Source organism: Salvia hispanica, unplaced genomic scaffold, assembly GCF_023119035.1.
Source record: "Salvia hispanica cultivar TCC Black 2014 unplaced genomic scaffold, UniMelb_Shisp_WGS_1.0 HiC_scaffold_7, whole genome shotgun sequence".
Lineage (NCBI taxonomy): Eukaryota > Viridiplantae > Streptophyta > Magnoliopsida > Lamiales > Lamiaceae > Salvia > Salvia hispanica.
Genome location: NW_025952465.1, coordinates 1 through 11,250, shown reverse-complemented (window position 1 = coordinate 11,250; position 11,250 = coordinate 1). Strand labels below are relative to the sequence as shown.

Below are 11,250 nucleotides of genomic sequence, written 5' to 3'. Positions count from 1 at the left end.
AATACTCAGCCCTGCATGTGTTTTCCTTATGTGCAGGTTGAACGATGACGAGCGGTGGCGGGTGTTGAGCATGATAATTAATTAAGATGGTTGTTATGAACTTCAAGCGTAGTTGTGTCTTCATACATAGCTATTCTTTCTCTTGGTCGCTTTCCGCTGAGTTTTTGATACACTTATGTTTATTTGGAATATTTTGCACTCTCCTTTCGGTTTGGAGGCCTTAGATTATCTTGTGGTTCTTATCTTGTCATACTCTTGAGATTATTGAACGTCATTTATTATAGGTGAAGTTGTTGTTTTAAATACTCTGATAGTTCTTTCAAATCTTTTGGTCAACACTCTTTAATTGAAACCCTAGCCTTCGTTCATTTCTTCGAGTCCGTTTGGTAGCAGTCGCCGCATTTATTGTACCCTAGGAAGGCGGGCTGTTACAGTTGGTATCAGAGCCTCAGTTTCTTTCCGCTCTGGACCCAAGAGTCTTTTCAAAATAAGTTGTCCTCGTAATCTTTTGTTAATAAACTGGATATGGAAGGCTCAACACCGCAACTCGTCTCGTTCAACCACGAAGAAAGAGGTGCGGAATATTTTTATGATTGAAACTTTATGCTTTTGGAAGTTTTGGTGAAAATGTTTTTGTGAAAAGCATGCCTTAAGTGTTGGAAATGTTGTGAATGTGAAGCGATGCTTCTCGAATAATGACTTGTCGAATGTGTATGAGAACTTGTGAAAATTGTGAAATGCGAATGTGATTACGTGAGATTATGTTGAATTAGTGCAATGCTTAGACCTGGACTTTTGGAACCTAGCATGACTTAGCTATACCTAGCATGACTTGTGCAAAACATGGAATGACTAGTATAAGGCCGTTAGTGTATATGGAACTCGACGAATCGTGAGAGGAAACGCGCGAATAGCTGCCTTAGGAACGCGAACGTCCGACGATATTATCTTCGTACCGCCATCTTTTGCTTTACGCATATCTATCCTTTTTCGCAGCACCACTTGGAACCATACACACTTGTTATTCTTTTTACCCTTTGTAGCGGTGCTGACTTGTTCCTTTCCCCTTTTTGTAGATGGTTCAACCCTATCACGCCCTTATGCGTCACCGTTACGCCAAGAATAGGAACTTTCCGGTAGAACGTTATAGAGAGCTGGAGTGGGACGGACAGCAGTTCCTCCTGAACTTCGTCACCGATTTCTACGGTCACTGGCTGGACGCTTACGCGTATGGAACTACCCATCACGAGGGAATCATGCGACTTATCCATATACTACCTTCCCCTTGGAGCGAGTGGACCGCTCAAGCCTCAGTATCCTACACCTGGTTTAGCCCGCCCAAATACACGCCTCGAGGAGACTTCGTCGGCCTAATAGGAGTCTTACTTCCGGCCATGTCTGCCGCCGTTGACGGACCTCCACTCCATCCGCCAACGCAAAGGTACTCGCCAGGAGCAGCACGTCAAATGAAGTATCGCGATGATGAGGAGCCGCACGTTGCCCGCGTTCCCCGTAGAAGAACCCTTAGGATGCGCGTTTCGGCCCCTCGAAGGATCATAAGAGAGGCCGAAGAGATGCTTACCTCGATCCCTTCGCCCCTAAGCGACGAGAAGAAAGACGAGGAGATGGGACCCGCAGAGAAGGGAGAGAGCTCGAACGAGGAAAGTGTTGGAGAGTCGGAAGAACCGGAAGAGGACGAGGGCGGAGATGTCTAGTGCTCGAATAGTGATTTTGTTTTTCCTTTCCCCATGTTTTGAATTCTAGAACCTCTTTTTACGTTGTCATTTTCTTTCGCAATTGTTTTGCTCCTTTTCATTCATTGTACCAAGACCTTTTGAGACCACTTTTGAGATTTAATGGGGAATTCGCACCTTTTATTTTATCATCTTGCAATGAGCCGTCTTCACTCTTTTCCACCCTCATTGCGTGAATATACTTGCTCGTTCCGTTTTCTTCCAAGTGTTTTCCACCTTGTGGTGCAACTTTAATTACGCTTTCTCTTGCACAACTGAATTCTTTTTACAACTGCTATTGCGTGGTCTTTTCTTGGACCCCTTTTGTAGAAGGAGTTAAATTTTTTTTCAAATGTACCCCATCGCTGTTTTGGGTTTGAATAAGTGCGCTAACGACTCGAGTGAAAATGAATCAGAATGCCGCCTAGACGCAACGTGAGGAACGAGGGACCCACCTCCCAGGCTTCGGAGGAAGAAAGTGTGACGCAACCAAGGCCGCCGTCGCCACCACCACCTCCCCGAGTAGATAGGGAAGTCGTAAAGCTATTCCTAGACCAAAAGCCTCCTACCTTCGACGGAATGGGTGAACCCGCTAAGGCCGAAACTTGGGTACGCGCGCTGGAACGCATTTTCAGAACCTTAGTATGCAACGATGCGGAGAAGATGATCTGCGTGACGCATCAACTGACCGGGTCCGCCGACTTTTGGTGGGACACCAAGCTGAAGACCATGCCCCAGGATCGTGTGGACGAGATGACGTGGGAAGACTTTAAGACCGAGGTGTACGACAAGTACATACCTAAGAGCTATCGCAAGGCAAAGGCAGCCGAGTTCCACAACCTCACTCAGGGACGTCTGTCCGTGACCGAATACGACCGCGCGCTTTGTGACATGACCCGTTATGCGCCGGAACAGACGGATACCGACGAGAAGCTGGCCGATAAGTTTCGTGAAGGCCTAAGGCACGAAATTAGGATGGCATTGGCAGTCCGTGGGACTCTTACGTACGCCGAGGCGCTAGCCCTTGCACTGGATGTTGAGGCAGCGATGCCCAAAGAGAGGAGCGCGGGAAACACTACGCTAGGCCTACCCCCGCCACGCCCTAACCACGATAAGAGGAGATGGGACGAGAGTAGGACCCACTACGATAGCAAGCGATACCGCCCCACCCAGAACCGACCACCGTACGGAGGAGGGCAGACTTCGTTCAACCCGAGGAGCGACCCCCGAACCAGGCCACCCCAATGTAACGTTTGCGCCAAGTACCATTTTAGGAAGTGTAGAGGACCGAACCCGACTAGGTGCTTCAACTGTGGAGGGAACGGTCACTTCTCTAGGGAGTGTCCGAGTAGGAACGTGGGAACCGGGTCGAGGCAGAACCATCCGGGTTTCCGTCAGCAGCCGAGGGCGCCACCGACGGGCTTGGGAGTGAACCGGAGTCAACCACCGCGGCTGCAGCAGCCTGTCCGCCCAAGACTTCCCGCCCCGGCTAGAGCGTACGCCGTTAGTCAGAAGCAGCCCAGGATTGAGCAAGGGAATCCCGAGAGTGGAAATTTGGCAGGTATAGGCGAAATCCTTGATACCCCTATTGTTGTTTTGTTTGACACGGGCGCATCTCATTCGTTCATATCTGAGTTGTGTGTGCATACCTTGAGCTTGCCTGTTAGAAAATCTGAACATAGGATGATGGTGTCCTCACCAGTAGGAGGGATAGTAGAGATTTCCCGATTTTGCTTGAACATAGAAATCGTACTAGGAGAACTTAAGTTAGTTGGTTACGATCTGCGAGTTATGGCGATGAGAGATGTCGACGTAATCCTAGGAATGGACTGGTTAACCGCGAACTTTGCGACGATTAGTTGTAAGGAGCGATAGATATCCCTACAAGCTCCGGGTACGGAACCCATCGTGTACCACGGAATCTCGATGAACTGGCGAACCGCCATAATCTCCGCGTTACAAGCCACCGCCATGATAAAGAAAGGATGCCCAACCTACCTTGTCTATCTCCACGGAGAAGAGAAGGAGGAGAGGAGGCTCGAAGACGTCGCCGTCGTACGAGATTTTACCGACGTTTTTCCCGAGGAGTCACCTGGACCGCCGCCAGATAGGCAGTTAGAATTTACGATCGACCTTGAACCTTGAGCCGCACCCGTATCAAAGGCACCATACCGAATGGCGCCTAAGGAATTGGAGGAACTAAAGATAAAACTACAAGAGCTCATGGTTTTAGGTTTCGTTAGGCCCAGTGTTTCGCCATGGGGCGCACCGGTGCTCTTCGTTAAGAAGAAAGACGGGTCAATGAGAATGTGTATCGACTACAGAGAGTTGAACAAATTGACCCTCAAGAACAAGTACCCATTGCCAAGAACAGATGACCTGTTCGATCAACTCCGAGGAGCCGACGTATTCTCAAAGATGGATCTGAACAGCCATCGGAACAGAAGGAAGAGGAAAAAATCAGGGAGGAGCAGGGGCAGAAGAGAGCCGTGAAACAACTCAGTTCCAGGAGCGGCGACCGGAAACCGGTGATCTCCAAACCAGCGGTGGCTAGCGCGGAGATAACGGAGGGGGAAGGACAGCCGAGGCAATGATCGCCTCCCTCAAGCTCGATGGCGCCGAAAGTGGAGGTAAAGGGTTGGGGAGTGAGAACCCTAACCCTACTACTTTCTCTCTTGCAATTAAGTCCCCAGATAATGAAAAATGTGAAAAAGGACCCCATTTTAGGAGTATTACAGAATCCGACCCCATTATTTGCAAGAATTCATTTGCACCCTTAGAAAATTTGTCGTATGCTTTTGAGGCCCGGGATAGTCATGAAATTGATGATACGGGGTGGATTTTCGATTGTGGGGCCACAGATAAAATGACTTATGATAGAAAAGATTTTGTAGAACTTCATAAGACCCCTAAGTCACATATACAAACTGCCAATGGAGGAATAACACCAGTTGAGGGGGCAGGGACTATAGAAATATTTCCGAATGTGCAACTTTCAAATTGCCTCTATGTTCCGAATTTATCTCAGAAATTGATGTCAATTAGTCATGTGACTAAGGATTTGAATTGTACTCTGCTGATGCAACCGACATTTTGTCTCTTACAGGATATCCGGACGGGGAAGATTATTGGACGTGGCACTGAACGGCGTGGGCTCTATTTTGTAGACGAGATTGCTCGACAAGATGGTGCGGCGATGCTTGCTCACGGACCCACCACTCAGGAGACTTGGCTCTGGCACCGAAGAATGGGTCATACCTCTCCGGGTTATCTAAAATCTTTATTTCCTAAACTTTTTGTTCCTAAGAATTTTTCTTGTGAAACTTGCGTTTTGGCCAAGAGCCACCGTAACACCTTTAAACCAAATGATACTCGTGTTAAGACTGTTTTTTCTTTAATACATTCTGATGTGTGGGGCCCTGCGCCTGTTGGTACTAGTCTTGGTTTTAAATATTTTGTGATATTCGTGGATGATTGCAGTAGAGCCACTTGGGCATATTTTATGAAACAAAAATCAGAAGTTGTTGACAAATTTATTTTGTTCTATAAAATGATCCAAACCCAATTTCAAACATCCATTAAGATCCTTCGTATAGATAGGGGGGGGGAATCTGTGAACAATTCTATGTCTCAAATTTTAGGTAAAATGGGTTAATCCATCAAACCTCTTGCCCTCACACACCCGAACAAAATGGAGTTGCTGAAAGAAAAAATCGAATCATCCTAGAAATGACCCGAGCCCTCCTATTTGACTCAAAAGTTCCACCATCTTTTTGGCCAGAAGCCATATCCACCTCCATTTACCTTCTCAATCGACTCCCCACTAAACCAAAAAACTCTACTAGACCACTTGGCTACCTTGACACAAGTTCCCGCAGCCTTATCTCTTCCACCCAAATTTTTTGGTTGTTCGGTCTATGTTCACATTCCAAAACACGAATGAACCAAGTTTTCGCCATGTGCGATTAAGTGTGTATTTGTCGGTTATGGGATCAACCAAAAGAGCTTTAGATGTTACGACCCAAAAACCAAACGGGTTATCACTACCATGAACTGCAACTTTCTCGAAACAAAATTCTTTTACCACCTTGGGACTAAGGGGGAGACCCAAGAAACCGGCTCCCTTCGGTGGTATGTGCCAAGTCACTTCGATAGGGGCCAACAGAGCAAGTTGGCACTGTCCATGAGCCGAACTTATCTACAGAAATGGATCAAACGACGCTTCCGCCGCGATCCTCTGATCCAACCGTAACGGAATCCGAGGTAATATCTACCCCACATCTTGACAGTTCAACTATTATTTCTGACCCTCCTAGTACAGAAGAAGAAGATACTAGTATTGATCAAGATACAAGGTAGTATGTGCGTCCCGTTAGGAGTACGAGGGGAATCCCTCCGAAAAGATACTCTCCAGAAAGAATAGGGCGAAAGAGGAGGTACTCAATAGCCAACTTCGCCGAGGCCAACATCTCCAAAATGACAAAGGCTTTTCAAACCGCACTGTACGAGGAGGAGATACCTCGAACCTTTGAAGAAGCAGTAAAGATCAAACATTGGAGGGATGCAATGCTGGTAGAGATGAAAGCATTAAAGAAGAATGGTACTTGGGAGATTAGCCCATTGCCTGATGGAAAGCATACAGTGAGGTGCCGATGGGTGTTCACAATCAAACGGAGACCCGATGGAAGTATCGAGCGATACAAAGCTCGATTGGTAGCAAAGGGATATACTCAAACCCAAGGGATCGACTACTCTGAGACTTTCTCTCCAGTTGCGAAGATGAACACTGTGAGAGTTCTTCTGTCTATTGTGGCAAATAGGGACTGGCCACTTCATCAGTACGATGTGACCAACACATTTCTTCATGGAGAATTGAAGGACCCTATATACATGGAGGCTCCACCAGGATTCTCAGAAGAGTTTGAGCAAGGAAAGGTGTGCAAACTGAAGAAGACACTATATGGGCTAAAGCAATCCCCAAGGGCCTGGTTCGGAAGATTTACAGAGGTGATGAAGAAGTATGGGTATCAACAGAGTAACTCCGACCACACCCTCTTCATCAAACGGGAAAAGGAAAAGATTACTTGTCTAATAATCTATGTAGATGATATGATCATTACTGGAGATGATGTCGAAGAGATACTACAACTGAAGGAACATTTAGCCACGGAATTCGAGATGAAAAATCTTGGTGACTTCAAGTATTTCCTCGGGATCGAAGTGTTAGGTTTGGTATACTGAAAAGCATGTTTCGAGCAAGTTTCGCGTAAATAGAATCTTGCTTGTATACGTAAAACTCTACAATCCACTTTTAACCCGATTCAGTATTATTCGAGCAGTCTCGCACGAATAGAATCACTATTATTATTACATTGTGTTTTCTTGTGCATTTATAAGATGTTTTACAAACATTTAAATGCATAAGAAGTAAACAAAGTCTAAGTCTTTTGCTTAGTAGACCGGTTGTGGGCGTCGTCCACTTTAAGGTAACACGGTCAGATCTATGCAATGCTTTGCAAAAGAAAAAGAAGAATTTCACAACCTAGATAGACTTTGGCTACCTATCGTGAAAGGTTGCAATGTCAGTCCGCATATTTCTAAGCCTTACTGAAATAAGATGACATTGGTGTGGTATAGCACTGAACGGATCTAACAGCAAGACGTGTCTTTATGCTATCTACCGAAAGACTAGGTCTTGATAAAATACTATTTCTTAATCTACATATGTTAGCATTGAGCATACGGTATTGATTATGCACTACTTTGACTTATCAAATGGTGCGGGTTTTTCGCAACCCAATAATCCTGATATATTGGGTAGTGGTGATTAACATCTAGCGGTGCTAGGATTGCTATTATGTTGAAACGTGCGCGAGGTGAGTCTCGTTTGATAATGTCCTCAAGAGGAGCTCGAACAAGGTTTTATTATTCGGAAAACTGGCCAGTTGGAGTTTCATCGCTCTATGAACAATAAATAAATGTTTCTTGCTAAGTCCACTCTTGGAATTAATAAGATATTAATTAATTAAGTCCATAGCAGACATTAATTAATTAATGGACATTTATATCTTAAGCGCGGAAAATAAATAATAAACAAAGTGGAAACCCGGATTACTTGTAATTTCGGATTTGGATGGGGAGAGTTCAATATTACTTCTGTAGTGGCTGCTCGTAATATTCCAATTATAACTTATATTAAATTGTGGGTTCAATTTAATTAGTAAAAAGTAAATTGGATGAGCTCATATCCAAAACCTTCCATAGATCCTTGTCTGGGCCCAAAAGGAACTTAATATAAATAGGAGAATAAAGGAGACATAATTAACACAATTTTATTTCATAAAATTTTTGAAAATTTCGAAAATCTCCAGCTGTGGAGAATTTCGAATTCTTCACCTATTCTCAAAAGGATTTCTTCTGTCTTCTTTATTCGTGTCCTAGTATTTTGATAAGATCAGCCCACCCTGATATCGAGATACAGTTCGGGAACCAGAGAGAAGATCCGTGGTCTAGTATCGAAGATCATCACGTGGAGAAGGCGCGAGCAATCGAACGATTCTTTGGAGAATCAAATCGGTAACTCTAAACCGTAGTATTCATGTTTAAGTTTTATATTTTCTAAGCATGAATTATTTGCGTTTTAGCATGCAATTATCTGTTTAACATGTGAATTGATTAATCGCATAATCGGTCAAATAGATCCTTATCTGATTTATTTGTTTTGTACAAGTCTTCCGCTGTGCAAGGGGCTCCAAACCCCATCACGAAGTACTTAGGCCAGGGAAAGGAATCTTCATCAGTCAACGGAAATATGTTCTTGATCTTTTGGCAGAGATAGGGATGATGGACTGTAAGCCGGCAAATACTCCTATTGTTCAGAATCACGGACTTCAACTCATCAAAGGGGCGGCCCCTACTGATCGGAGTGGATACCAGAGGCTAGTTGGGAAACTCATTTATCTATCTCATACTAGACCAGATGTTGCATACACAGTGGGAGTCTTAAGCCAGTTCATGCATAGTCCGCAAGATGAACATTGGGAGGCAGCACTTAGAGTTGTTCGCTACTTGAAAGGAACCGCCGGACATGGAGTTTTGTTTTGGAAAAACGGGCATCTAGATATCCATGGATACACTGATGTTGATTGGGCAGGGAATCTGGTCGACAGACGCTCCACGGGAAGATACTTCACCTTTATTGGTGGGAATTTGGTGACTTGGAGAAGCAAGAAACAGAAGGTGGTTGCCCTCTCTAGTGCCGAAGCAGAGTTTCGAGGCATCAAGAGCGGATTAACCGAAATCCTTTGGCTTAGGAGATTGATGAAAGAATTAAACATGGAACTGCAGAAAACTTGCAAATTGTTGTGTGATAATAAGGCCGCGATCAGTATCTCAGAAAACTCGGTATAGCATGACAGGACGAAGCATGTCGAAATTGATCGACGTTTCATAAAGGAGAATCTTGAGGAGAAGATAGTAGAGATCCCATATGTGAAATCAGAAGACCAACTGGCAGACATCTTAACTAAGGCATTCTCAGCAAAGAGTTTCCAAGAGGTGTTGGGCAAGTTAAGCTTCGGTAATCCCGTCACTTAACTTGAGGGGGAGTGTTGGAAGATACGGAATACTCTACAAAGGGAGAAGATTGCACAAGATCACGAGAAGCTTGCATAATATTCTAGGCGTATAATTAGGAAGATTTGATTGTAATTAGGGAGATTTGATTGCGTAAAATTTTACCTTGTATGGCTATCTCTTAGCCTATATATGATGTACAAATTCATTGTGAATAATATAACACAAATTTACCCAATTCTATACAAACCACATCCCACATTGGAGAATGAGTAAGAGTTGCAAGGATATATATGGGCTATCCCAACTCTATTAGTATGAGGTAGAGAAAATCCCAAGAGCAAAACTTTGTACTCTTTGTCTAAAGCGGACAATATCATATATATGAATGTGGAGTTTGAGTGTGCGCCATAGTTTTCAGATATGACTTGCAGCTTCCCCACATGATGATATTCTTTGTTTCCCGAAAGTCGAATTCTAATCTTTGTGTGGAGCCTGTGGACAAAGGGAATTTTCCCTTGGTGATTGTGATTGTTGGGTTATTTAATTAGGAGCCTTGGTTTTTTATGGCACGCATTATTACGTGGTTTCCCATTTTGGTTTTTGATATTGGATTTTGCAAAACAGCAAATACATTGCTTATTGTTAAGTGAATTGGAGCTTGGCCATTCATTCTCTTATTGTTGTTTTGTAGCATGGCTTGTCGCCCCAATCTATTCTTGTCCTTCTTCACGTCTGCTGCGACGCTAGCCATATATTTTCGGGCTGGAATCCTCTGCTGTGCAATTTTTGCACAACAGGAGATGTTATTTCTAAAACACAAATAAAATAATATATTTATTTTATTTATTTGAATTTTTTATTTTTATTCTTAGAAACAGCAGCGCCTGCTGTGCAAAATTGCTCAACAGCAGGATCCATATCCTATATTTTGACGGTGAGTGAAGCCAAAGTGAAATTAATGGCTAGTTGGGGACAGATATGTGGCACTTCACATTGAATAAAAATACGGTCAACTTACAGCATGGTTGGTCGATATTTAGGTGGAAATAAATGCACATTCTTGTACTATAAATTCAATTTGCAATTTTTTTGGTATTTTGGTGAAATTATATAAGCATTCTTGCAATATACTCCATCCTCCCACAATAAAAGTCTCACTTTGCCATTTTGATCTGTCTTACAATATAAGAGTTTTATTTTACTTTTATCATAAATGGCAAGTAGACCACATGTTACACTAACTTATTCTACTCATATTTTATTACTATAAAACTAATATGGACTCATGTTCCACTAACTTATTCAACCCACTTCTTTAGATATAAAACTCGTGCCATAATTAAATATGACTACTATTGCGGGACGGAGGGAGTAATTAAATTTCCAAGTGTCAAGATGACTGCGATTTATTTTCAGGCGCCCGTCAACTCTGAAGTCTCCTCGTCATATTTAATTTATTTCAATAAAAAGGAAGTAACCTCTAACTTTTGGCTGCTATGGATTGGTGAAGTAGAAGATTAATGCATGGTGGCTGGATTTACACAATTGATGTTAGAAATAACGGGATAAAAATCCCAAGCCATTACAGGCGGTACTCTAACTATTACAATCGAAGGAAGATAATAACAATAAATGGAATGAAAATTACAACGGAAATAATAAAACAAACCGAACTATAAGTCGAGTCGAGGGAAGCCCTCTTTCCGCAAGACAAATTACGCCCCGGCTAGTGCTCACGGAATGACGTATTGCCCCCAAAGATAAAACGACTTCCTCCTAGCGTGTAGAAGCACCTCAAACCCGCTAGGCACCGGCGAACTTGATGGAGTTCCGAGAATCGAGCTATGCAATGCTCCTATCAATGCACACTATGATGTAGAGAGCTAGAGAAAGAGAGAATGATTTCTGTTGGTGTTCTTCTCATCTCTCAAACCCACCT

At 43.5% G+C, this 11,250-nt stretch overlaps 1 protein-coding gene across 1 annotated transcript; it reads left to right on the top strand.

The window, feature by feature from the left end:
- Positions 1-8,576: 8,576 nt before the first annotated feature.
- On the top strand, positions 8,577-9,143 carry LOC125199830 (secreted RxLR effector protein 161-like). The gene has a single exon (XM_048097712.1). It carries the CDS (start codon positions 8,577-8,579, stop codon positions 9,141-9,143), a length of 567 nt encoding a protein of 188 aa, XP_047953669.1.
- Positions 9,144-11,250: the final 2,107 nt, after the last annotated feature.